Source organism: Filicampus tigris, chromosome 14 (genome assembly GCF_054856515.1).
Source record: "Filicampus tigris isolate MCC_2025a chromosome 14, RoL_Ftig_1.0, whole genome shotgun sequence".
Taxonomy (NCBI): Eukaryota; Metazoa; Chordata; class Actinopteri; order Syngnathiformes; family Syngnathidae; genus Filicampus; species Filicampus tigris.
Window position 1 is genome coordinate 6,326,619 of NC_141230.1, and position 27,517 is coordinate 6,354,135.

Sequence of the window (27,517 nt, forward strand, 5' to 3'; positions counted from 1 at the left end):
CAGGGAAGAAACTAAACTAGAAAAATAAACAATCAAAAACAATGTTTGTAATGCATCATATACACTTTAATCTACACATTTAGGTAAAATAAAACATTCTAAACAATTATCATTACATTGATCACACATATTAAAAAGATTAGGTAGGTGGGGTATTTGACGTGGGACCAGCGGTGATAAGGGCCAGTGGGTGGAGCTAGATGTGGGTGGGTGGGGTTGCTGGACTGGTGCTAAGCGATGCTACCCCTCCCCTCTAAATTTAACTATGGGAGGGGCACTGGTTTAAAAGCAAAATGACATTTTATTATTCGTCACTTTCTTTGTTTTGTTTGAAATTCAAAACTTGGTGTTTCTCTAGTTTGTTTGTTTGTTTGTTTTGTTGTCATTGTTGGGGCGTGTCATTTGTTGATTTTATTTCAATTATTGTCTTAGTATGGTTACTGCGTGACACTGCCCAATCCCATGTGAAGGGCAGCTTTTCTCTTGAAAGCTCGATGTTGTATTACTTATTTGATTTTTATTTATTTCTTGTTTTTACACAGGATCTTTATTTTGGATTTAGCCTACTATCAGGATTTAGAGAAGCTCACAAATTCCTGTCTGCACGGAACCTCAAGAGGCTGTCCCTCTCTGTCTCGCTCATTTGTGATTTTTGTTTTTTTGTTAGTTATCTGTTTTTGCATCTGTAATTAAAAAAAATATATTATATATTTTTCACCATAACATCACATATACTCCCAAGTGGCAAAATAAAAAATAGTTTTTTTGTTCTGAAACCCTTACATGGTATTTGACCAAGGCAGAGTGATTGGAATAAAATAAGATACAAAACACATCTTGAGTTTTAGCATTATATACTGCTGTAGTTTGTGATTTGTCGGTCAAAAGAAAATATTATTACATCAGGTAAATTGCTCTAAAGTGAATTTGAAAGTCATTTTCATTTCAACCGGTAAGTTGATTCAATCAACAGGTAAGTTTATTCAAAAATAGATACGGCGGAAATTCAGACATAGCTAACGTGATCATTGAGGGGCTGGCTAATTAATGGATTTTTCTTTTGCTTGAATGCCACAGACATGATTTTTTGGCGCTGAAATGGAAAGCACTCTGTAGTCTAGCAGACAAGCCATAATGTTTTGCTGAATGACACAATGACTAACCAACCAAACATTTTAAACATAACTGTGAGAAAATGCTTTGCACAAAACCGATAGGCCTAATGGAGGTTTGGTTCCCATCTGTCTCTTTAGAAATGCCTTCAAAGCCTGCCGGCAGTTTTGCAATTTTCTATGCATTCAATCCACTGAATTTCTCCTCGCCCACAGGTTATGCTGCATTATTTTATTTTATTTATTTATTTATTATGTTTATTTGTTTATTTATTTTTTAAACAAAATAAATCTTTTTGTGGTTCTCAGACGCTTACGTGTGCATCCAACAAAAGTCAATGAAGGTCTGCTTACCTTTTGGCTTTGGGTTAACTGGAGGGTTTGAGACAGTTTAGCCTGGCTGTGTATTCTGGATCTTTGCCCAACCTAGCTGAAAATTAATAGGCGGAAACACTTGATGTGAGTGCAATTATGTTTATAGAGCTTTTCACAGCAGCAAATTTTGTTGGCCCGAACGCAACGATCTAATAATCAGCTTTGAGAGCTTTCTTTTATTGTAAGACAGTTTAAACTAGCAAATTGAAATTGAATAGAAATTTATATCGATACTAGACACACACAAATATGTCTCAAGAAGCTATGCTTAAAAAGATTGTGCAAAAATGGCATCTATAGTTTCAAGCCGACATTTTTCGGACATTTTCAATGGGAACATATTTAAATACGTTCGAGCGTACTTGCAAATACATTCGAACATACTCGCAAGTACATTTGAATGTATTTGCCAGTCAAAATGTTTTACCCCACATTAGCAGTTTCAAGCTTCTATAAAAAAAAAAAAAGCACAACTCTTTATTCTTCAGAATTCAAAATGCTGCTTTTGACTTACGTAGGTTATTTGCTGCTTGCTATTGAATGTGTTGCATGTGAATGGTCTCACAAACCTCTCAGCCATGATATGTGCAGACCACGTTGTGAAAGCAATATTTGCATTCTAAAGAGATTTAACTAGGATGTCAGGCCATTGGCAAGTAAGAAATTCTGCTCGTGGATAATTGGTTTAGGTGACGATCGAATTTATTCATAGAATAATGGGACACTTTCTCTTCATAGGTTTCCTAACTTTGCCCCCGACGCGCTGCAGTAACTGTAATTATATTACAAAAATTATAACAAGTAACTTATTATATTACTTTGTTACTGCCTAAATGTAATACATTACCGTACTTTTGTAACGCCTTCGCCCCAACTCTGTGTGCAATAACTGTAGCGCTTGGTATTCTGTTTCCATCATTAATTTGTTTCTTCTAAAAAATCTTCCCATCTTTCAATTAGCTCAAGTGCAAAAGAGGCTTCCGCTGGTTTTTAACAAGCTCACTCCTGCTGAGAGGTGAGAATTGAAAAGTGAAAAGACACAGAGTGGAAGGAAGCTGGAGGAGGCGACCTATTAATTAATCCTACTGAATGTTATCCTTATGGTGAGCTCCATATGGTTACTCTGCATTCCCTTCAAAAGAATCATCACACAGTCTTACTTAACTCATCACTAAAATCAAATAAAAACATGTTTCTTGGATTGCGATGTGTATCTCATTATACGGCAGGGTAATGAAAATATAATTGTGTTTTTGTCCTTAATGTCTGATGGCTACAACCCTGCTGAGATGCCACGTTTTTTTTTTTTTTTTTGGCCAAAACGAGGAATATTCCTGCAGTGCAAAAACAGTCCAGGCACTTTTTCAGTTTAACCCTGCACAGTGGTGAGTGGCCGTGGCCAAGACCTTCTCTGTTGGCCTAAAGCACTGAACTAAATGTACAGCCTAAATTCTAATATTTACTCCTTGAAATAAATACTCTATTACCACCAGGCTCTTCCTCTTATTTGTTAAAGGTGGACTTGGCTGTAGTGTATAAAATAAATATGCAGACAGCGGCGTTACCGGGGGGTGGCGGGTTGGGTTTCGGGGGGGGCAGTGCCCACCCACGGACACACTCTGCCCACCCAAAGAAAACTGGATGTAGTTCTGATGGCACAACACAAAACAAACAAAAAAACATTGTCACCTGCATGTCCATACTGTTCAGTTATGGATGTCATCTAAGTCAAATAAAAAATTTAAAAAAATCAAATCAACTTTTATTTGTTTAGCCCAAATCACAACAACAGTCCTCAATTAAGGAGAAAACAAAACACGTTTTAAGGTGCAGTAGCCCTACGCTGGATTTTGACCTACTTGAGCATTGTAGCACTTTTTTGATAGATATTCTTCAGGTCTTATTTGTTTTGAAAACCACATGGCACACTGGGTTGTAAATGCTATCATGGTTTGGATTATAGTAGCATTACTCAACTGCTGTTCTCTCAGCGCTGATGCACGCCGTGGTGTTTGGCAACGTGACCGCCATCATCCAGAGGATGTACTCCCGCCGCTCACTTTACCACACGCGCACCAAAGACCTGAAGGACTTCATCAGGGTGCACCGGTTGCCTAAAGCCTTAGAGCAACGCATGCTGGAGTGTTTCCAGACAACCTGGTCGGTCAACAACGGCATCGACGTCAGTGAGGTCAGCAGAAACGTCACCCAACACAAATATGGCCGCACCCTCATGTTTCATTTATCAGCAGCAAATACTGATGGCTCAGACAAATGTGTGCATTCACCAAAAGCCATTGCAGCTCTGCTTACCTTTTGGCTTCACCCCCTCCGCGTCCTCGCTGAAAATGAATGCAACTTGGCTAATTTAAGGACTGCGTCTCTTTTCAGCTCCTGAAGGACTTCCCAGATGAACTACGGGCTGACATTGCCATGCACCTAAACAAGGAGCTGCTCCAGCTCCCGCTCTTCGAGTCGGCCAGCAGGGGGTGCTTGCGCTCGCTGTCGCTCATCATCAAGACGTCGTTCTGCGCGCCCGGCGAGTTCCTCATCCGGCAAGGCGACGCCTTGCAGGCCATCTACTTTGTGTGTTCGGGTTCCATGGAAGTCCTGAAAGACAACACTGTGCTCGCCATACTGGGTGAGTACGCTCGCTATGACGTTGGCGTTGCCAGTAAGAACGTGAGCGTCATGGGCATGCATTGATGGTCACCTGGTAGGTTAACTATCAATCTTAATTGGTACACGTTTGTCCAAATGTGTGTACGTGCACAAGTGAGCCAAATGTGTGTATGTGTGTGCGTAAGCAAAAATCAAGTAGTGCAAAAAAATGTAAAAATAATAATAAATAAACATTTAAAACATTTATGGAGTCAAATTTCGGGCGTACTTTTTGGAAATGAATTACCTCAGGGTGTTTCACAGCCTGTGTAGCACTGATCCAGGAAACATCATTCGTGTTTTTGTGTGGAAGGTGAAACCGACTCCCTGCCTTTTTCATGCATGTGTGTGTGTGTGTTTGTGTGCTTGTGAAGACACGCCTCCAACATCACTTCCTGAAAAGGTCAAGATGGTTTGAATTAATGGTGGTCACATGCGTGTGTTAGTTTGTGTGTGCACATGTCCACGCGCATACGTGTTAGGTGAAGTGGATTTATATCCAAATACCAAAGACCCTGGATTTGCTCTTGATCAGGACACACAAGCATGCAACGCACCAATCGATGCAGCATGGGGCTGCGCTGTTATTAAAAATGAATGGAATATTACATTATTAATAACTCTGGATTATTAATGCTGGAAAGTGTACACACAAATCTGCTCTGACCCATCATACCTTTCCCTTACTAAAAAAATAGTGTGTGTGTTTGTTATGATCATTTTAAGTCATTTACCATAAACACTGAGCAGTTTACTTAATTCAGTTTGGATCTAATTGATCAATAATTTTGTGCAGGGGTCCCCAAGTCCGATCCTCGTGAGTCCCTATCCAGCCTGTTTTATATGCTACCCTGTTCCAACACACCTGATAGAAATGAGCATCTCATGAGCAAGCTTTGTACAGGCCTGATAGCGATCCTGATTATTTGAATCAGGTGTGTTGGAACAGGGTTACATTAATATATATATATATATATATATATATATATATATATATATATATATATAGATGTCTTGGCGTGGCAAAGAGAGTTGACTAAACTTGACTGGACGAAAGAAAACTCTGTGACACCAAAAGATATTGACACCACACAACAACACAACAACAACGACAAAGACCCGACCAGAACTGAAAGAAAAGCTAGGAAATAAATACTCGCGAGACAACGAGAAACGCTTGGACACGAAAGGTAGGTGGGAGCTGATTGGTTAACACTGGGGAGTGGAAGGAACACAGGTGGACACAATCGTAACGAGACAGACAGGAACACTGGGGAAAAATATGAAACCAAAAAAAAAAAACAACAAGACAGACAGTTCATGACAGAACTGCAATACAGTTCAGCTTTCAAAGCCCTCCACTAACTTCTGCTAATCAAGAACTCAGCCCTCCCTCTCCTCACCAAGTCCCGTTCCTTTTACCACATCAGTCTTGTCCTCAAAAACCTCCGCTGGCTCCTTATTCCTCAATGCTAAGTCCTTCTCCTCCCTCTTCAAAGCACTTAATCACCATTTCTATTCCAACAGTACCTCATTGACCTGCTAACCCCACACAGCCTCCGTTCCACTGATTCAAACTTTATTTCCCAAGCAGGGGTGTTCAAAGTCTTCTCCATTGCGATTGTGATTGGAGTTATTGCACGAGTTTGTCCCACTAGTGAAATGCTCCCCTAGTAAACAGGACAACATTTTTTGTTCTCTTTTTTTTCCCCTTCTCAAATCTCGACCTTTCCATTAACTTCAGCGACACGCGCATGTGCACATGACTTAGTGGGAGAAGGAGTGATGATCGATTATGTAACCTTTTACAGCTGTCCACATTGACTCGCAGCATGGGAGTAAATCAGTGTGGTGCATTGACAATTAAAACAACAACACAGCGAAATAAATGCCTTTGTCTAATGGTTTGAACAAATATGGTGACATTGTCTCATCCGCTCCAAGCCAAGTTGTATATTTGAAATCGTATCGTTTTGGCTGTCTATTCCCACTGAAGCTTTTTCTTTAATAAGTGTCGTTTGTATGACACCACTGGGTGTGCCATTATCTCATACGTGGTCGTTATATTTTGTTTTGTAAAATGCCTTTTTTTGCCTTTATTATATTCAAATGTGTTATTCTTTAAGCTTCTGATTGGCTAGCAAAAGCCTTACAAGGGTAACATCTCCCCCTGTTGCTTTTGGCACACACAACAGTCATTTTCATGGGTCTTGCAAGATATTTATTGTACGGCCCTCACCTGAAAAAAAAAAAAGGAGAGCCGTTGTTGCAGTTGCACTTCTCAACCATCTATTGAATGTTAGGAGAAGCTTAAAACAGTGACCACACTCACGCAGACCCGCCAACGTCACACGCCACCCCATTAAAAAAAACAGACATTTTGATACATTTTTACACATTTCAAATGTTTCTTAAAAACTGTTCAAGTTTAAATATTTGTAAACGTGTAAATCTACTTTTTTTTAAATGTGTTTTCATATGGTCTCTATATGGTGGCTTTTTAATCTTAGTGGGCCTAGAACCTATCCCTTGTCATAAACAGATTCACTGTATTTGCTTTCAATTCATGGCTGTTTTCATACTAGTTGATTGATGGGTTGACGGAAAACCTCTGATGAGGGGTAATGGCTAAATCCTGAACCGCAAAGTAGACTACCAAGATTGAGCACTTACACTGTTTTATTCAACTAAGGAAACACATGAATGTGAGAAGTGAAAAACAATGACAAATGATCAACACAAATGATCAATGAATAGCAGAAAATGAGATAAAGAAGATGGCCGTAGCCTCAGTGGAAGAAAGACACCACAAGTAACAGAATCGTAACTAGACAAGTTAAGAAAATGGATAAACGAAGACACCGACTGAATAACATACATTGATGTGTGTAAACAAAGGAAGACGGAACTTGGAAGGGACTAAGCACAAAAGCAAACGATGATCAAACAACAGAACTGGCAAAAGGTGGTTTGGGAACCTGGCTGATTGTCATTGTAATCTGGTGTGTGCAAGAAGCTCCTCCCATCCACATACGTCCAAGTGACTGGGGAAAAGAAACACAACACAGCAACACATACTTAACAGGATCATGACAAAATCACAATTTGGAGAACACGATATAATTTCAGTACGAAAGTAAGACAGTAGACGAAGAGGTTGCCAATCACTGACACTGACATGAAAAGATATGCACTATACAACCCCCCCCCCACCACACACACACACACACACAAACAGAAAGACACATCGAGTCTGCAAAGTGTCACTTTGGGAGCTCCGTCTGCGGCTCAGTTGAACATTTTGCAGCAATTATTAAAGGCAGATTTCCCCAAAGCTGCTGGCGCTCGGTGTCAACTGAGCCGCCGCTCGTCATCTGTGTGACACAGAACGTTCGAAGGCCATGTGGAAGATGTTTGTAACATAGTTTGATTTCTTCTCTTCCTCTCACCCATCTTCATCCCTCCCTCCTTTACCATCATCATCTGCCATCTTCCTCTCCTCCACCTCAGCTTCTTTCAGCCTCCCCTCTGCCACTTACCCCCGTTCCGCATGCAATCTCCCTTTTTTAATTCCTGCCCCCATCCTCTCCTATGCAGTACCAATTATGATTCTATGCACACATAGAGTGATACACAAGAATGGATGATGACTATTTGCATTATGTATTCTTCATCACTCTTGCGCCAATAATGTTACTTTCCATACAGCCATTCACCTACTATTCTTCCACGTCTTTACAACCAACAACCACCTTTCTTTAAACAGTTCTCCATCCATACATTGTTCATTCATCTACCATACACCTACCCATCTATATACCCTTCCTCAAAACAGAATTCAGTATATAGCTATATATCCTTACATCCATCGGGCCAGCCACTTCACCCATCTGCCATCCATTCATCCAGCCTCCTTCGCCATCGTCCATCCATCCACACTCTAGCCATCTTCAAACCATCATCCTTCCATCATTCTTCTTTGGTTATCCAGTCCACCCTTCCATCTGCTTTAGCAATCTGCCATACATTCGACCTCTAGCTATCTGAATTCTTCCATCCTTCCATTCATCTGCCTATCCTAAAAAGCACCTACTATCCATCAACCCATCCATTCCTTTTAGCCAGTGTTTTTCAAACTGTTTTGAATCAAGGCACATTTATTTCATTGAAAAAAAATCCCGCGGCACAACAGCAGCTGAAATTGTGAAAAAAAAGCTTATTTTAACAATCAACAATGTTATATTGTTTATATGAGCATTTTTGAAGAATGACGTTATATCATAACGTCTTGAATAGGAATTAGATAAACGTAAAGAAAAAAGTATTTTATAATGTTTCATATTGATACTTACTCAGTGTGAAACATGGGCCTGTTTGGATAAACATGCGTCACTAATTCGCTTGTCTCTAAACAAAGGCAATTAGCTACCTGCTGCTGCTACCTGCTGGTATGGTAGAGTACTACAATGTGGTAAAGACATGATTACGCTGCCAGGCGCTAGACCGCACAGGCACACAAATTGGATAGTTTCCCATGGCACACCTGACAATATGTCAGAGTTTGAAAAACACTGCTTTTAGCTTTCTACCATCTATGCATCATTCATCAATCTTCTTTCTTTCTGCCATCCATACATCTGTTTAAAGGGACACTTGGATGAGCTTAACATTGGCGCTTGAAAAATGACATCAGTACTAAAATGCCCACCTCAAAAGACTCTGTAGTGATTTAAGGGCTTTTTTTGTGATTAGGTTTATGACAAATTGCCCCGCCCCTTTTTGGGGCGTGGCTTATGTTATGTTTTCGGTCTCAGTTGTCTACGTCACGGGAGGGAGGCAAGCGTGGTAATATTGCTCGCTTTGTCATTGGCAAGTAATCAGGCAAGCATGGATCTTTATCCTTTATCACATTTCATTTCAAATATCAAAGGAGGTTGCACTTCAAATATGATTAAACACCTCCGCGTGGGCTGTCTTCGACATTCCTCTGCCTCTACTTCGGCTCTGATGCTCAGCCTGGTACCTCAGTAACCAGGTTTCATATTAATATACTGGTTAAAAATATTGTATCTCTTTGAGTAAATCACAGTAAAGTTCATAAATAGTAAAAAATTACCTGACATAACAAAATAAATAAATAAACAGTTCATACGATTTCATCCTCAAAATAGCTCCCCCTTTTTTCCGGAAGTGAGACTCATTATAGAACCGGTATCGACTCGAAGAACTGATATTAAATCGGAGACCCGGAATCAAAATTGAAGTGATGCCCAAACCTACTGATCAGATTGCGCCGGCTCTAGCGTACACTGACGCAGCATATAACAATAATAATAATAATAATACACACAAGACAAATATTTCTTTCTGCTACACCCCTCTCACTCGACTTATTGGGCACTCCTGGTGCCCATTCTTTCAACCATCTTCCATCCATCCATCCAGCTGCACATTCGCATCATGCATTCACTTTTGCCATCTGCATCAGTGCATCCTTTTATCTACAGTATCTTCTGGAGCATTTACTATCCATCCATTCAGCTATTTTTATCATCCTCTAGCCATCTTCATCCATCCACCCATCCATCCATCCATCCATCCATCCATCTTTTTAATTTGCCATCCATCCAATCCTCTTTGATTAATTCATCCATTTACCCTCTTTAGCATCCCTCATCCTCTTTCAAATTTTTCAATCCACCATCTTGAGCCATCTTGCATCCATCCTTTCATATACCTATATAATCATCCATCTTCTTTGGCCAGCTTTCATTCATCCACACACACTCCTATCCATCCTGTAGCTATCTGCCATCCTCCTCCAGTCATTTGTCATCATACATCCTTCCATTTATGCTCATAAGTCATCCAGCCACCCATCCACCCATACTCATTCATCACAAAATTAGCTTCCATGTACAGGTTATAGGTTGCCATTCATAGGACCCCAAAATGCTTAACAATAAGTCAATGGGGTCATTAAAATGCATCTATTGCGGATGTGTGTGTGTGTGTCTGTACCACGCCGCCATCTATTGTTCATCCATCCTCTTTATCCATTCACCCATCCAACATCCATCCTGTAGATCATTGGGATTACAAATGACTTAATAATAACTGTTGGACAGATGCATGTTGGGCAGGTCAATGGAGAGGGAATGGATGGATGCATGAATGTTTTGATAAAGAGTATCGATGGCAGATGGCTAAATATGTTGGATGAAGGTCAGCTGCATGATTGACCCCTACCCACTTATGACGCTGATCCATCTAACATTACATCCATCTGTCTCAAGGTGAATATTTTGTAAACACATTTCGATTATGTCAGAATGTAATGTGGGTGTGCCCATGTAGGTAAAGGCGATCTGATTGGCTCCGACTCGCTGACGAAGGAGCAAGTGATCAAGACCAACGCCAACGTCAAGGCGCTGACCTACTGCGACCTGCAGTACATCAGCCTGAAGGGCCTCCGAGAGGTGTTGCGGTTGTACCCGGAGTACGCCCAAAAGTTCATCAGCGAGATCCAACATGATCTCACCTATAACCTGCGAGAGGGCCATGGCTCAGATGTGAGTTGTCATGTTTTAATGCCACAAAGCCACGTAAACATGTCAATTCATCAGAAAGAACACACAAGACAAAAATGCATTACTGTATGTTTATGAACTGAGCTAATTACATCAATTTTTCTGATGGGAGAAAGTTTCTCTGATTAGCCTACTAGCCAAAAAATCACGTGTTGGATTAATTAGAGGCTCTCGAAAGTCCATAGTTGTGAATGTGAGTGTGAATGGTTGTTTTTTTACGTGCGCTAAAGCCAGCTGGGATGGGCTCCGGCTCACGTGACCCAAGTGAGGATAAGCGGTATAGAAAATGGATGGATGGATGCTGACATCAAGCTAGAGTGCATTCCATAGAACTGAGGTCAGAGGTAGGAAATGTATTAAGTCAAATATAGATTAAGGCAAATGATGAGTAAAAATGTGCATTCACAGTAGTGTGTGTGGGGGGGGTGCATGTGTGTGTGTGGGGGGGTGTACTGTGCAATGTGTGTGTGTGAAGAGTGAGCACACTCGCCATACCTTCATGTGCAACCATGGGCATGCAAAATGAAAGCCTCAGGGGATGCTCACCTTTAGAGCATGAAGGCTATGCATGACCTGGCTAATATGAATTTAGTACACATGCAGTGGGATGTTTACACCACAGTGTGCAGTCACACACACACAAACAGTGCGGCGGCGGGTGCTGCAGCAGCAATGGGAGCCGAGAATAGCTGAGTACTGCTGTTTGAAGCCGTTCTGCTGCTAAAAATAGAACAGGGAGATGAAGGGGGGAAGCACGGGCTCTCCCTGGCTGGCTGTGTCCCCCGCAGCTGCTGCTAAGATTGGATCACGCTAGATAAAAATAACCCAGCCAGTCGAGGAGGAGGAGGAGTAGGAGGAGGAGGACTGGCTGGCTTTGCCTCTTCCTCTCCCACTGCAGTGTTTTTTTTTTTTGTGCAGAGACCAAGTGTGCAAGTGGGCTGACATGAGAAAAGTTTTATGCACGAGGAGGACAGTTGAGGAGCATGTGTTTGGGTAACAGGCTTGTTTGCTTGTTTATGCTGGTAGAGCAAATACACAACAGCACAAAGCATACACTAGTAGCCACAATGTTGGGTACACTTTCAGATGGATGATGAATGGATGGATGAATGGGTGTATAAATGAATGATTGAACAAGTGAATGGATAAATGGATAGATGTGCTCATGGATGGATGGCTAGGAAGATGGCTGGATGGATACATGGGCTTGTAGATGGAATGGTTTCATTTGTGGTTGGGTGGATGGATGGATGATGGATTCATGGATGGATGGATCATGCATTGAGGGATGAATGGTTGAGTGTTCAGATTGATGATGAATGGGCTAATGGATTCCTCGATGCATGATGGAAGGATGGATGGATGGATGAGGGTTTGGTTGGGTTGTTGGATGGATTGATTTATGGACTGATGAACAAATTGATGAATGATGGCTGAGTGACAGTTTCGGTTGATGGATGAGTGATGGATAGATGAATGGAAGAAGGGATGGAAATTTGGGTGGGCGGATGAAAGGATGGATGGGTGAGTTTTTAGGTTGATGGATAATTGCTGTAGGGCTGGACGATGATCTGAAATTTAATTTAATTTCTATTTTGGCTTCTCTCAATGTTCAACATGTTATAATCGAAGAAAAATGATTAATGTGCGGAGTGGCGCGGTGTGCGCAAGTTCCAGTTGTTGTAAAAGTACACTGAATGCACCAAGTTCCTTACGTAGCAAGCATGTATCGTATGTGATTTTGTCGTCCCTGAGCGTCCTTTAAGCAGTTTAATGACTCCCCCTTTGGAGTTTACCATTAAACTAAACACACAACCCGATTTTTTTTTCAACCGGTCTGAACCTAGCATAATAGTGCTAAATCTATCAAATAAATATAAAGTACAATTACAATCAACTATTTCATGTACAATGATTCAGATAAATAATGCACCTTATGACATTACGTCTTGTGTATGATTTTTGTTTTCTTAATAGACACGTTCATTGACATTGCACCCAATAGTACGGTGAGCCCAATGGCCTGTAAAATACAGTTTATCCTTCTTATCTCTTTATATATTTCTTTACTTATTCACAGTTTGAATGTGCGCAAAGATGCAAGGCAACAAAGTTGTGGATGTGTTGCAGAATATCAAATGAAAAATAATTGTGATATTATTTTTTCATAATTCTCCAGTCCTGGATGGCTGATGGATGAGGGATGGATATTTAGATGAGTGGAGGAATGGAAGGATGGATGGTGTCATTCTATGGGTGCATAAGGATGAATGCGCTGATGGATCAATGGATGGATATTTAGACGTGAATTCATTGAGTGTTAATGAATGAGTGGATAAATGGACTGATGGATGAATCGACGGTCATATAGAGTAGATAGATGAATTAATCAATGAATGAATGCACTGAAAAAATGGTGTTTTGAATTTACACAATTTTATTTCATCAAGTGGTTGCACAAAATAAAGTCCTCTGGATCCAAGTACAGTAGACTATACATCTACTTTTAAAAAATCTATCTGGATCCAGATGATTTTATTTCATGCAACCACTCGACGAAATAAAATTCAGTAAAGTCAACAAAAATTATGTTCGGTGTGGATTAATTAATGGGTAGATAGACTAATAGAAAGACAGCTAGACACTAGATTTGTTTGCATTGGATGTCATTATGTTATGCAAGTGTACATAATACTGTGGCCAGTGAAGTGTATTTATGAATCGGAAAGCAAACGTACACTTGTGGCGAGAATTTCTTGAGAACATGTCATACATACAACATGACTGATTAACACTGTCCTCACATCACGTGGCGTACAGCTCTCGCACGGGAAGTCAAGGGCGAGCACTTGTATTGATAAGTGCTGTATATGCAGAGGCACGTGCGCTTACATTTAGGAGCACACACACAGACACGAGTGGCACAGCAAACTTGACGATCACGCCCCCACATCGCACATGCAGGGTCTCTTTGGATGCCTCTGGAGCCGCCAGCTAAAAATAGAACAGGAGGAGCTAAAAATAAATCCCACTGCCACGGGAGGAAGATGAAGAGGAATGAGGGGGCTGTGAACAAGAGGATGCTGAGCAGGCAAAGATGTGGGATGAAGATGGAGAAAGATGCAAATGAGAAATCTGTCTGCATGATGAGACGTGAAACGCAGTCATTATTAGTCATTGCTTCTGTTTTTAGACTATTACAGATGTCATTGTTCTAAACATTTTCATTGCGAATGAATACTTACTGTAATCCTGTACTGTAGTAACGCTCTGAACACAGTTTTTCTTTGCAATACAAAACACTAGGGCCACACTGATCAGAGCAGCATTACAAATATTTGTGTCTCTGATAATTGGAGTACTGCATTTGTCATTTTTTAATTTGACTGTGATGTCTTTCTTTCTGTATTTTATATTACTGTTTTTTTCTAGGTGTGTATTTTGTCAGTTTAGTTTTTATGTATTTTATACATTTTTTTGTATTTATACATGTAATTAATACACAAATTATTTTTCGTTACAATTCTTTTTACATTTTTTTTCCTGTGGTGTATTTTTGTCATTCTGATTTAAAATACCAAAGTCGCATTCTTGAAATAGTAACATAAATAAAATATAATGCAACATGTTTTGGAAGGTTTTAATGTGCCTAGAAAATATATCAACCGTATAGATTTATATATTGATTTCCATTTTCCTCATTCATTTTGCACATGCAATTCTAATACTTATTGTGATGGAAGGCTGGAAATAGTATTATGCTGTAAATAACATAAAAGTACGGCGGCTATTAACCTGAAATGACACACTCATTCCCAGGCCACATCTGTCATGTTAAATGAGGCATCTAACAAAACAAAACCCCCCAAAAAAGACAGAGAGGGAAGTCAATAAAGGTACGCTAATTAGCCTAGCGTGAGCCTCGGGTTGAAACTCTTCATTTCCCAGTTGGCATTCTCTCTGCCACCAAGCAGCTTTTAAGTATTGACTGAAAGAATGAGATCATTGATTGCTGACTCACTACTGCTGTCTGGGGTGAAGGGTTGCTATTGCTGCTTTCAATTTCAATTTCAATTTCAGTTCTTTTCTCCCATATCTGATATGTACGCTGAACCTGCCAGAAGAATAAGTGTTCCGGCTTGGGGCCCTCTGGCCACTAGGGGTCCCTAATAAGTGTGAGGATTTTTTTAAAAACATTTTTTACTTATTAAACATATTTGACAACTGATAGTGGTAACACAAGGGTCAATGTGTGGTAGAAGTACCACTGTTGGTACAGTATGTTGGCTCCGTCTAGTGGTAGGCGTAAGAATCACTTAATTAAATAGTCAAACAGTACATAATGTTAAAGTGACTTGAACTTTTTCAAACATTAGCCTTTAATTGTTTAGAAATGTTTGATTTAAAACATTTAGGTAAAATTTGTATTGAATCTTTAAGAGCAAAATATTTACATTTGATCATTATTTAAGTACAGTTTTTTATTTTCCAATAATTAAGCGCAATGTTAATGTTCAAAATATGCCTTATGTTACAGTTGGCTGACAAAAATGTTAAATATACCGATTATAATTAAAATCTCTGACCCCTTTTTCAGGAGAATAGAGCTTACTCCACTGCTGTATTTTAATGTTGGTCATTACGGTGGTAGCGAGACCAGGGCTTGTTGTCAGACCCCGGTGTGCTAGTTTAGAGGGCGCGGCTAAAAAAGTGGAATACTAATTTTCTTCCTTTTTATGGTCAGGGGTTGTGTCTTGTCTGTGAAGACATTAGCACACTGTGAGCTGGGGCGGGAGCCAATTAACCATTTTTCACATCGCAAAAGTAAAAAAAAAAAAAAAACCACATAAGAGGCTAAAGTTTTATAATGTTTACTTTGCTCCAAACTGTAGGCAGTAGGCACTCACACAACACACAAGGTACTCAAAAATACCCGGTGCACACAAAGGAGGAAGTAGGTCCAGTTCGTAGCGCCACTCAGTTTTGGGAATTCTGTAGGGATCCAAACAATTTCTAATGTCTATTTTTGCATGATATTGGTCTCTGGCTTCACTGTTTAATTTATCCTTGTAATGCCCCACCAATTTCTTGCATTTATTTTTTGTTTTTGAATCAACAAATACGCTACCTTTCACGTATGCTCATTCATCGTAGCTCTCAACATGGCGGATGATGACGTCATGATGACGTGGTGCACGGGCCCTAATCATTGCATCATATGTTATCTGGAGCAGTTCAATATGACAAAACATAACAAACACTGACATAAAATACACCATACCGACCAGAGTTACCGATTATTATATGTATTAATTATATACTTATCTGTATGGATGCATTTTGCTAATTAAACTTACAGAGTTATGATAGACTAACAATTGGCCCCTCGCTGCTAAAGCCAGAGGGCAGCCATCTTACGCTGCCGCTGTCACTGGCAACTTCTTTACAGTTTTTGCGGTTATCAGTGCTTGTTTTACATGAGGGATTATGGAGTAATGGGGAGCCTCTCAAAGAACGGACTTCAATGTTTGCATCAGTGTCGTGAAGCGTGACTGACAGAGGTTAGGTTTACTTTGCGCAGCAATTTTTTTCCTGATGGGCTTTGCTTTCATTTCATTGTTGATGGTTCCGACAACATGATCCAATGAATCTTTGAGTAGCACCCTGAGATATAACTTACAAGAGACATTTTATAATCACATTCTGACTGATGAAATGCACATCTCCCAGACTTCGGTACAATTGTACGCCACACATCGTCATTTAGAAAAGAATGTGAAAATGTTAGGAGACAATCCCATTGCTAATTGACAGTAGTTTAAGTTACGTGTTTGTGTGTTTATCAGGCCGACTGGGAAAGTAACGGCGGCCTGGTGAAGAAGCTGCCCTCCATCCGGGAGGACGAGGAAGGGGGCGACGAGGAGCAGAACTTGGTGTCCCGTGCGCCCCGCTCGCCTCTGCGTCTCAGCCGGGGGCTCAACTCGCCACTGCGTTCCCCTTTGCTGGCCCCCAGACCCTTCCGCGCCTCCACGGAGCAGTCCCGCCCCGTCACCCTGCAGATACCCGTGGTCAGCTTTGCAAGCGCGCCTGCAGAACTCAGCCCCAGGTAAACACGACAACTGTATATGGAAAACAGTTTGAACATTTATTTGATATCCTTGATATCCAGGTCCAGGAGAAATAGTGTACTAGTACACAAATTAATATTAAACTGGACATCAAAGATATCAAATGCTCAAACAGCTATCCATAGTTTACAAGTAATGTTTAATTGTATACTAGTAGGGCAAACGTGGCACTAGTAGTAAACAAAAACGATTACAAGACAGACTTTCTGCTATTGCACCCTAGTTGTTCTACTAGTGCACTGAATTGTAGTACTAGTGTGAAAAAAATTCATTCTCGTACATGCAACCAAAAATGGACATCAAGGTTATCAAATAGTAAATGCTTAAATGACTTTTTGTTCGACCATGTGAATTTTGACGATTGGTCATATTTTAAAGTGGGAAGTCAACCAAACATATTTTTTCCAGAATATGTGCTATGCAGGCCAGCTAGTTGAAACTACTGTTGTTCCGATGCCATTTTTTGGCCCCGATACCAATTTCAATACCCAGCTGTGCGGTATCAGCCGACGCCAATACTGTACCGATACCAGACTTTTGGAAAAAAAATAAATAAAAAGATACATATGAGCATTCTGGCTCACCAGTTTTCTGAAGCTGAGCCGTTATTGGTCGTTACCTCAGCTCTTTGCAACTGTGATGTCTTTTTCAGTCAACAGAATCAACAAAATGGTCGCCCCCTGAGACGGCTAGATTTTGCTGCTTAGCTCATATTCCACAAACGCTGTATGAATCAGATTGCCTTGTTTCAACTAGTGGGCCTGCATAGAACATATTCTTGAAAAAAAATATGTTTGGGTTGACTTCCCCTTTAAATATCTAACCAAGCATTGGGTCCATAAGGAACCTAGCAAATGCTAGGTTATTTATACCCAGAGCATGGGGTTGAGGATTTGACCCAGCCCAGTGCCTCAAAATTTTGATCCAAAAAAGTGTAAAAGCTACCTATAGTGATGAGTTACTAAAACTAACAAGAAAATGGTTGCCAGGTAATCACTGTAGCTGTGGTTAAAAATAATACTCATTTCATTACCAACATTTTCTAAGAATAACAAAAAACAACTTTCACCTGTCAGTGTATGCCACAGCTGGTCACACACACAGTGATCCACTGAGCCACCTTATCTTCAACCCAATCTGCTGGGTCAAAATAGTTGACCCAACCTTGGGCAAAAGTAACCCAAAATCCCCAATGCTCAAAATCCACAGCTACCCAGCAAATGTTAAGAAAAAAAACTGCATTTTTTTGAGTGTGTATGTTGGGATACAATGTGCGCTCACTTTCTCTGGCAGGCAGCTGCATACATGGATGCTAAATTCTGAATACCTCCCTGTAGCCCAGTTGGGTGCCAGAAGTTAAACAGCCAGAGAGACAGAGAAAGAGAGAGCGAGAGAGAGGCCCGTCTGGCCAGTAATCAGACGCCTTGCATCAGGAGCTCATTCAAAGCAAGCTTGACCAGCAGAGATGTAATCAGGCCTTACAAAACCAACTTTACAGACTTCAAATTGGCATCACACAGCTGGTTGATGCAATGTCAACGTGTCCCTGCAGAATCATAAAACCCTACCATCTACTTTCCGCATAGGTTTGTGGACGGCATCGAGACGGAAAACAGTTCCATTTCATCCCAGAAGTTTGAGTTCAGTCCCAGCATGTCACCTGCAGCCCCGCCCTCACCTTGTCCAGGTAATGTCCACCTAGGCAACCACCCAAGTGACGTCTTGTCTAGAGAGGTTTCAAATTCTTGACGGTCTTTGTATCGGGATGTGTGTGGGTGTGTGCGTTTATAAACAGGCAGCCGAGAGTCATCCGAGATCAAGCAGAGTGTGTGCAAGTTGACAGAGGAGGTGAGTTGTTACTGCTTTTCATGCATGTTTATGTTGGTGGTCTGTTGTCAGACTCTATTTTAGTAGAACACATACCACACTATTACACTTAGAGGGGTACGAGTACGTATTTATATCAGAGAGTATGCATTATTCATAGTCATTCAAAACAACTTGTTAAGCTGCTTCAGTAAGCATTTCATCATCTAGCAACTGGGCAAAAACATTTCAGATGAATGATGCAACTCTAAGATAATCAATGAGTTTATTCATGAAAGTGGGCTCTGTATGTAATGGAAAAGGAAAAATCATTCAGAAACTGGACCAACATCCATATTAAAAACAAGATTTGAAGATTTGGAGCTTGTGAGCACAATGCGCGCCAGCAACTTCAACCTCATAAAACGTGTCTATTTAACACTAATCAACAGTTACACTGAGAAAATACATGACTAACATTTTTATCATATACAATGTGTATTGGCGACTGGTTAGCACGTCCGCCTCACAGTTCAGAGGCCGTGGGTTCGATCCGCATGTTCTCCCCGTGCCTGCGTGGGTTTTCTCCGGGTACTCCGGTTTCCTCCCACGTTCCAAAAACATGCATGGTAAGTTGATTGGACTCTCTAAATTGCCCCTAGGTGTGATTGTGAGAGTGCGGATGTTTATCTCTGTGTGCCCTGTGATTGGCTGGCAACCAATTTTTTACAGTGCTATTTTGTATGCTGTTTTTTTACAGCGTCCGAACCCGTATAGTGTCCTAATTGACTGCCTGTACTTTTTACAGTGCAATTCAGCATGCTGTTTTTACAGTGTACAACCCCCCCCCCCTGCCCCCGTATTGTTTTCTGCATCCTGATTGGCTAATGTACAGTAGACCAATTTGAATACATCTCTTCCATGCAATGTCTTGCACAGAATGCATTTGGCTTACAAATTTAATTTAGTGAGGGAGAAGAGGAAGAAGTGGGAGAAGAGGGCATAAATGTCAATAAAGGTAGGAGGATGAACTTACACTTGATGGCTTGGCAACCATGGGAGTTGCGCAAGACCCTTTCACGTTTCATTTAATTTGTAAATCTAATCGAAGGTGGCATGTCAGTTTCTTCGTATCTTCTCGCCCAAGAGAGAAAAAAGAGGCAACAACTACCTAGAACTATGTATTTCTCTCCGGAAAGGAGAGTAGAACAAAATGAGCTTGAGGACAGAGGGACAGTCAGAGGAAACGTCAGATACGCGAGTCACAATTGATCATTTCTTATGATTCCGACTTCATATGTTGTTCATCAAAATTAAATTTGTTATCTCAAAAAATATTCATCATTATTTGTATGAAAATGTTTACATTTGTATTTCTTAAACAGATGTTTGGGCCTTTAACTTCCTGTTGTGATCATTTATTAACAATGTTCATGGGTCAGTGTGACCTGCTCCAATATTTAATCATCAAAAAAATATCACATAAAGCAATGTTTTTAATATTAAACAAACATTTTAAAAACAGACAGCAGACAGTTAAATCATTTTTTTTCTTCCCTTGATTTTCTAAACGGGTTAATTTAACCCACAACATAACAGGAGGGTCAAGAAAGATTTTGACTCCTGTTTTGTTATAAAATATCAACAATATTACTAATTAGTCCATTAATAATAATAGTAATAATAATAAAAGCATAATAATAATAATGAAAATGTATGCTTATTTTTCTTACTAATGTTTGAACTTTGAGCGTGTTTAAACAAGAGAGAAATGTGAGTAAATGTTATTGGTGAGGTTTGCAACCTTAAAACATACAGTACAATAATTGTAAAAAAAAATAAAAAGGTTGCCTACTTCGCGGATTTCACCTATTGCGGGTTATTTTTGGAACGTAGCCCCTGCGGTAAATGAGGGACCACTGTATTTCAAAGGAGCAATTACTGAGTCTTTCTGTCGTAACTGTAGAATTCATCATATACACCTCATACCTGTTCTTATCCAAGCATGCTCTAAATAATATAAAAATATATAAATAAATATATTATATTATAAATAATAAATTCTTACATGCAATAGTAAATTATTAGCACATATTAGCTTCATAAAATAAGGATTTTTCTAACCCTTCTCCGCACAGATGAGCAACCTCTCCAGACAAGTGTCCAAGCTCAGCCAGGAGCTTCAGGAAATGACACATCTGCTCAAGCCCCTTCTCCAGAGAGCTCCGCAGCCCCTCTTGGTGACCACCGAACCAAATCTGACCCCGCCTCCCAGCAGCAGTGTTAGCCGTCTGTCGGCGAGCGCCGGCTTGATGGCGCCCGCTCCTGTCACGCCGTGCTCTCCCCTGAGACCGGACACTCATTCCCTGTTGGACGGCGGCGACGTGGAGGGCGTGGACTTGCCACAATGCCTTCTCCCCACTCCTCATTCACCACAAAGGCCTACTTCCTCGCAGCCCCCCTGCAACAATCTCCCCTCGCCAAAGGAAGGACTTTTTGAGGGGTCCCCAATCTTGGCCTCCTCCAGTATGTTTATGTGCTCAGCACAGGACCGCCCCCCACTGGCTTCCGGCACCCCGTCACCGTCGCTTTCTTTCTCCATGTCCTTGTCCTCTACATCGTCCCTCTCCTCCTGCCACCCGTCTCGACAGGCCAGTTGCGTCGGTCGCCGAAGCCTGCTCCCCCCACCTCCTTCCCAGGACATGCCTCCTCCGCCATGGCCCCCACACTCCTCCGCACCGCCGTCTCTCGCGTCCTCACCCGGCGACCGTTGTTTGAGACCGTCCCCGTCCGTCCCGCTGGTGTGCCCCGTTGTCGCCGCTCTCCCTTCACTCCTCTCCCTGCCTTCGTCTCTGGACTCACCGAGCAGAAAGTCCGGAGAACTCCACCTGGCTCGGGCTTCTAACTCGCACCTTCGCAGAGAGACCGGGCCGGGGCACGGTGCCCCCCAGGAGATGGAGATGCAGGAATGGCGGGCCGAGGCGGGAGAAGGGAGGGTTTCCTCGGAGCACATCAGCTTCATCGATGAAGATGAGCCAGCAGTGTGATGGATAACGAATAAAACGGGATCAAAGGAGACAATATCAGGGAAACACGGCGTCAGCGTTCAAGTGACAGAGCTACAACAGCACACATTGTCTTAAGGGGTGTCCAAACTTAGGCCCGAGGGTCCTTTGCGTCCTGCAAATACTAAAATTAACAATTGACGCGACCCGTATCATTTGCCTGCAGTGTACTACTTAATTCCTACACTGGATAGCAAGGTTGGAGACGAAAATAAGAACAGCACATTTTTTTTCTCATCTCTCACTTCCTCCTTATCAAGCAAATCGCGATTGAGGTCATCGTACTTCAGATTGCTCTTGCTTTAGTTCTGAATATGGAGATGTGATTCTGATGCTGCTCAGTGCACGGGTGGATCTGTTCTCATGGGATACACGGCTGTCAGCCACCCACAATTTGAGAAAAAGCCTTGAATTTTTTCTTTATCACCAGGCTCTTTAAAAAAAACAGTATATATCTACAACGATAAAGTATATATACTGTAAAACAATGTTTGAACACTACATTTTTTTTGTACATTGATGGATTGGTTTTATCATGTTAAATAAATTCTAGGTGAAGAATGTCAAAAATTGTCATTTTCTGTATGTGACCCTTGGCCAAAAAAGTTTGGACACCCCTGTCTTACAGTATCTCAGCGGTTGGCGGCCCATCCCTGCAGCTACTGTAGCAGAATCTCCTTGCGGAGGTTCACATCAGTTTGAATTCTCATTTTGCTGAGCTCTGAATGATCCTGGTTAATTATTTGAGACTTTTGTTTCAATTTCGAACCAGCATGGACGTTTCCAAAACCACTATATTTGGTTTCATCGGGCCACCTTCATTAGCTGGATGGCCGTTGCTCTTTCCCCGCCCCTACACCTGAAAACTACATTGAGACCACATTGGTTATTGCCCCGCTCGAAGGCCTCTCCATGCCAACTGCGATTTCCCAGTTAGTGCCCCACGAGATGAAAGTATTCTTTAAATTTCAAGTGTTTTTTTTTTCTATGAAAGGAAGGACATTGTTGATTTTGAATGTGAGCCAACATAATAATCATCACAGTCATAATTGTGCACAGTTGTTATAAGAACTAATAAAAGCCACAACTTTTTAAAAATAATCTTTAAAGGAGAAATGAGAATCACATTTGTTTTGAAGGTTTTAGGCATTATTAGTATTCTACAAAATGTCATACCTCTATACTATATTTAACAGAGCTGGACATTCCGCCTATGTGACGGACCGGTCCGTCTCTCCGCCTATGACGGACGTCCATTTTGTAGGCGATAAACGATAAATGGGAAACTTAAAAAAATAGTCGGATTAAGCATAGTCGGAAGCCCGCTTTTCCTGTCTATTGTTTATTTTCGCCGTGAGGCTTCAATGGCCGCGGCGAGGTTTCTGTAACAATAGTATTTTTAGATTGAGTTGTTGTTGCTTGGGGCACAGACTTGAGTGAGGGAACAGGCGAGACGAAGTGACGTTTTCCCTATGTTACGAGACTGAGACAACCGGACTAAAGATTCAAGGTTGGTGAGATTGAGGTTGCGATTACCCACCTTAGACATGCTCCTGGACTCGGGTCATGAGGTAGTCAATAACACAGTTGAAAAGGTCAGGGGTGGCCACGCACCCCTGTCCGACCGCGCTGTTAATAGGGGAATATCTCTGAGTCCTTCCCGCTTACACGAACAAAGCTCTCTGAGTTGTTGTAGAGTCACTGGAACAAGGTGAGGATTTTGGGAGGCACTCCGAGGTACTTCAAGGTATGAAGTCGCAGGGCAGCGCTGACTTCTAATGGCAGGAAGAGCACGGGAGAGAAGGATACGGGTGAACGGTTTTGCAGCTGTGGAAAGCAAAGTAATGCCTCTGTGTTTGCTGCAGAAAGCTAAAGCTCCATAAAGGTCCTGGAAGGTGCTAAAAAAAAAAACGCATTGAATCCGGCATGTGGAGAGGCTTCCATGCCACAGTGAGTCATTCTTTTGTTTCAAGTATTGGCCAGCGGGTGGTTGAAGTTGGTCGTCGGAAACGCTAGCGGAAGCCCGTTTAAAATCATAGGCAGACCGGCCTATAGGCGATTACTATTTTTTTTCTGGCTGGACAAAAAGGCTAGACGGACGGCGGAACAATATCCCGGTTGTAGGCGGTAGGTGATAGACAGACCGCAAATTTTTAGTAAAATGCCCAGCTCTGATATTCAAGAGAATTTTGACTGCAGTTTTAAAAAAAGAAACATTCAGGATTTAGCATTTTCATGGAAGTCTTTCAAAATATATCTGAACCATGATAGCCAGGGTACCTTGTGTCAAAAGGCATTTTGCTGAGTAGCCGACACATCCCTTTCGACAAGCTGATTTTCAGGGAATGGGGGTTTCTATTTATGGAAGAATCTTGTTGATTTTGAATCCAAAAGGTGCAAACTATATTGAATTTTAAGCATATGTGATCCAAGATAGCCCAGGAAGCTAATATCAAAGGTCAGATTGGTTGGTAAACAATCTTTAAACTTTCAGGGCGAGATACTGAATATCTAGTTGAATTTACACTCACAGTCTATATATCTGATACATGTTAGATTTTTATCCATATTTAAAACAGTCCTGAATCCAATTTTAGGATATCCAACCCTTGTGAGGATAAGCGGTATAGATAATGGATGGATGGATGATTCCATGCGTTTTTATTCTGTTTATGCATGCCAACTGTGCAAAACGAGAGAAAAAAAAATCTGCATTGTGTCACATAAGCCATGTAGTGTAAATCCAGCCAGAAGAATCATGTTGATTTTGAATTGGTTTGATACAAGAGGTAGCTAAATTCATCCATCCGGGGTCAGGTCGCGGGAGCAGCAGACTTTCTTCTCCCCAGCCACTTCATCTAGGAGGAATTCTGAGGTGTTCCCAGGCCAGCCAGGAGACATATAATCTCTCCAATGTGTCCTAGGTGACCTAAGGTACCCCCATTAGCTAATTTCTGGTGCCGGACACTGGGAATAAGGAAGAACCCTGTTGCTTTTGAATGAGGTCCGGGTGAAGTTGCCCAACTTTCATGTCCCAACAATGGCCTAATGGATTTTCATGTATATTTGACCCAACATAAGCAAGGCAGCTACTATAAAAGGTCAGGTTGCAATTATTTAATTGCTTATCTTCAAACATTCAGGGACTATAGCCTATATCAACTGTAAGGGAGAATCCTGTTAATTTTTGATTCATCTGATACAAGAGGTAGCCAACAACAAGTACTTGATTTTAGAGTATTTGGCCCACAATAGCCCGCGTAGCTTAGAAGATTGTAGTAGGTCCGGCTGCTTGACCTTCAAGCCTTCAGGGAATATGGCTCAATCGAAACTTAAACTCCACTTAATACTGCACAATATCCTTGCCATTGAGATACCAGCCACAATTTTCAACCAAACATCTTCAAACCTTCAAGCATGTTTTGCATCTCATCACAACAAGAACCCAATTGATTTCAAAGGATTGTTGACCCAAGGTAGCTAATGGAAGAACCCTGATGATTTTGAATGACGTTGAGGCAGCACAATGTTCAGGAATTATCAACAAATGCCCCTACAATGATCATATTGATTTTAAAGATTAATTGATTTTAAAAATTAGATTCATTTTTGATTGCCCATCAACGCACTTTCAGTTAATAGGGTTCCACTGTGCTGTATGTCTAAGGAAGAACCCTGATGCTTTTGAATGAGCTATGGTCAAATGTTTCCAAAATAATTTTCAAGCCTATTGGGTTAGGGTTAAGGTTTATTTAAATTTAAAGGGCTTGTTCTGACCCATGTGCCTAAAATCTAATGTCACGGGAATGACTGCCCATCATCAAACTAAAGCAGACAGGGTTTGAACAAAGAAAAAATGTTTTCCTCCTCTTATGGTGAACTTTTAAAAGGAGTTTCATTGTGTGTGCCCAAGACCAAATTGTCATTGATAAGAAATAGAAACATGATGGTGGTGGGAATCTATCCTATAGTATCGTGACAGTTAATCAAGACTGTTTACAACATTCACATCACTCCTTGAGCTTTAGCCATCCGACCATCGGTGCCTTCTCCATGTCAACACTCCTGACATCCCGAGCAGGCATTTGGAACAAACAAACAAAAATAAAAGCCATCTGATTAAACATTGCACCTTGATCCCAAAACATATTTTGTCATATGTGTAAATGTGGACAGACTATTTTTGTTGAGGATCTCTAATGTAGCAGACACACAGGAGTTCATCTTAAAACCCTCTTTGCCAAAGCTGGTGCCCGAGACACAAGCCTGGAAAACTACACTACCCATGATGCATGCCTGGAAATGGTGTGAGGAAAGGGGGCTCAGCACTACTGTAAAAAAAAAAAAAAATAATAATAAAAAAAAGTTTTATTTGATGATGTTGCACCATGTTACTTGTAAAATATCTTTGTGTTTTTCTTTTTGCAACAACATGGCAAGAAGGCACTCACTTTGGGTTGGGATGAAATATTTTTTATTATTATTATTTTTAAAAAATAACATTGTAAATCCAATGCATGTCACAGCTTTTGTTGCATGAGGAATGTGCCTGCTTTGGAGCTGCGCAGGGGCGGCTGAGTGGAGACAAAACACCCTGTGGGAGGTCTAACATGTATTTTATTATGAAAGAAAATAAAAAGGAAAGGAAAAAAAGACCTCTGTTACACAATACTCGAGCAGGGTTTCTGACAATAAAGAGGCATTGTTTTGTAATAATAATGGTGGACTCCTGTGATGTTTGTGGGAGCCACGGCTGTGCTCACTGGACACTTCACACTTAAGTCTTTTGAGATAGAATACAAGAGTTGCTTACAGAGAAAAAAACGGCACCACAGAAGGGTACTGCCTGGTGATGACAACAAGAAAAAGTGTGATGAAAAGCACAGTACCGCAAAATGAATTTCATCACTACTGCTCGTTTGAGTGTCTCGCTGCCTTCGCTTTCGTCTCCAGTGAGTAAAAAGCATGCTTGGCTTCACTATCAGGCCATCGGCTTAGCCATTGAGGAATACTGAATATTCAATTTTTATACCTTCAAATAGGCTTGACTTGCTGTCACAGTATATTCATGATATTTGTCCATCAATACTATCAGTTTTGTAACTTTTGACTGAAAGTGAGTAGAGAGGAAGCTGCTTGGCCAGAGTTGATGCTTTTTCACACCTTGTTTTGATATACCAAAATGAGACTAAGATAAATCATTAAAACAAAACAAACAAACAAAAACACTACTACAGTACTACTACTGGCAGCTACAAAACACACTTGAAATCTCCCGGATGACAAAATGATGAAATCAATGTTGACCTTCTTGGCTATAACTCCCAAATGTATGTTTGGTGCAAACAACAGTGCTCATTACTAAAATCACACCACACCTACAGTGAAGAATGCTGATGGCAGCATCGTGAACAGGGCCAGCATGAAGGGTTTTTTTTTTCTTCATCTCAAAACTATATTTGAAATTGGAAATGTTCTGAATAGCAGTTAGTGTTACCACAAAACATTCAGGCTTCTGCTAGAAGACAAATGTCAGGAAAAGCCTTCTTTAAATTGAAACACTGATATTTATTGGGAGATTATGAGAGAGGCACTTGGTGGAAAGTGTGCACTTATTCCCATTTAACATGAGTTTGAATGTGACTGCTTACTTCTGAACACAGCCACATCACATTTGTGCTTACACGTTACCTGAATGTATTTGACTTCTTAACTATGTAGTAGAAGTACAAGTTAAAGGTGACAATAGTTGGGATTTTTTTTTCTCTTTTGTATATCAC

General features: G+C 41.0%; 1 protein-coding gene across 1 annotated transcript in view; it reads left to right on the forward strand.

Moving 5' to 3' along the window:
* The window catches only part of kcnh3 (potassium voltage-gated channel, subfamily H (eag-related), member 3), a 132,274-nt gene extending 104,757 nt beyond the window's left edge, over positions 1 to 27,517 (forward strand). Inside the window, exons 9-15 of the mRNA XM_086051662.1 lie at positions 3,479 to 3,678; positions 3,879 to 4,128; positions 10,506 to 10,720; positions 16,585 to 16,844; positions 18,453 to 18,553; positions 18,662 to 18,714; positions 20,811 to 27,517. Coding sequence (XP_085907788.1) covers positions 3,479 to 3,678; positions 3,879 to 4,128; positions 10,506 to 10,720; positions 16,585 to 16,844; positions 18,453 to 18,553; positions 18,662 to 18,714; positions 20,811 to 21,719 — 1,988 coding nt within the window. The 3' untranslated portion in view covers positions 21,720 to 27,517. The remainder of the gene's footprint in view (positions 1 to 3,478; positions 3,679 to 3,878; positions 4,129 to 10,505; positions 10,721 to 16,584; positions 16,845 to 18,452; positions 18,554 to 18,661; positions 18,715 to 20,810) is intronic.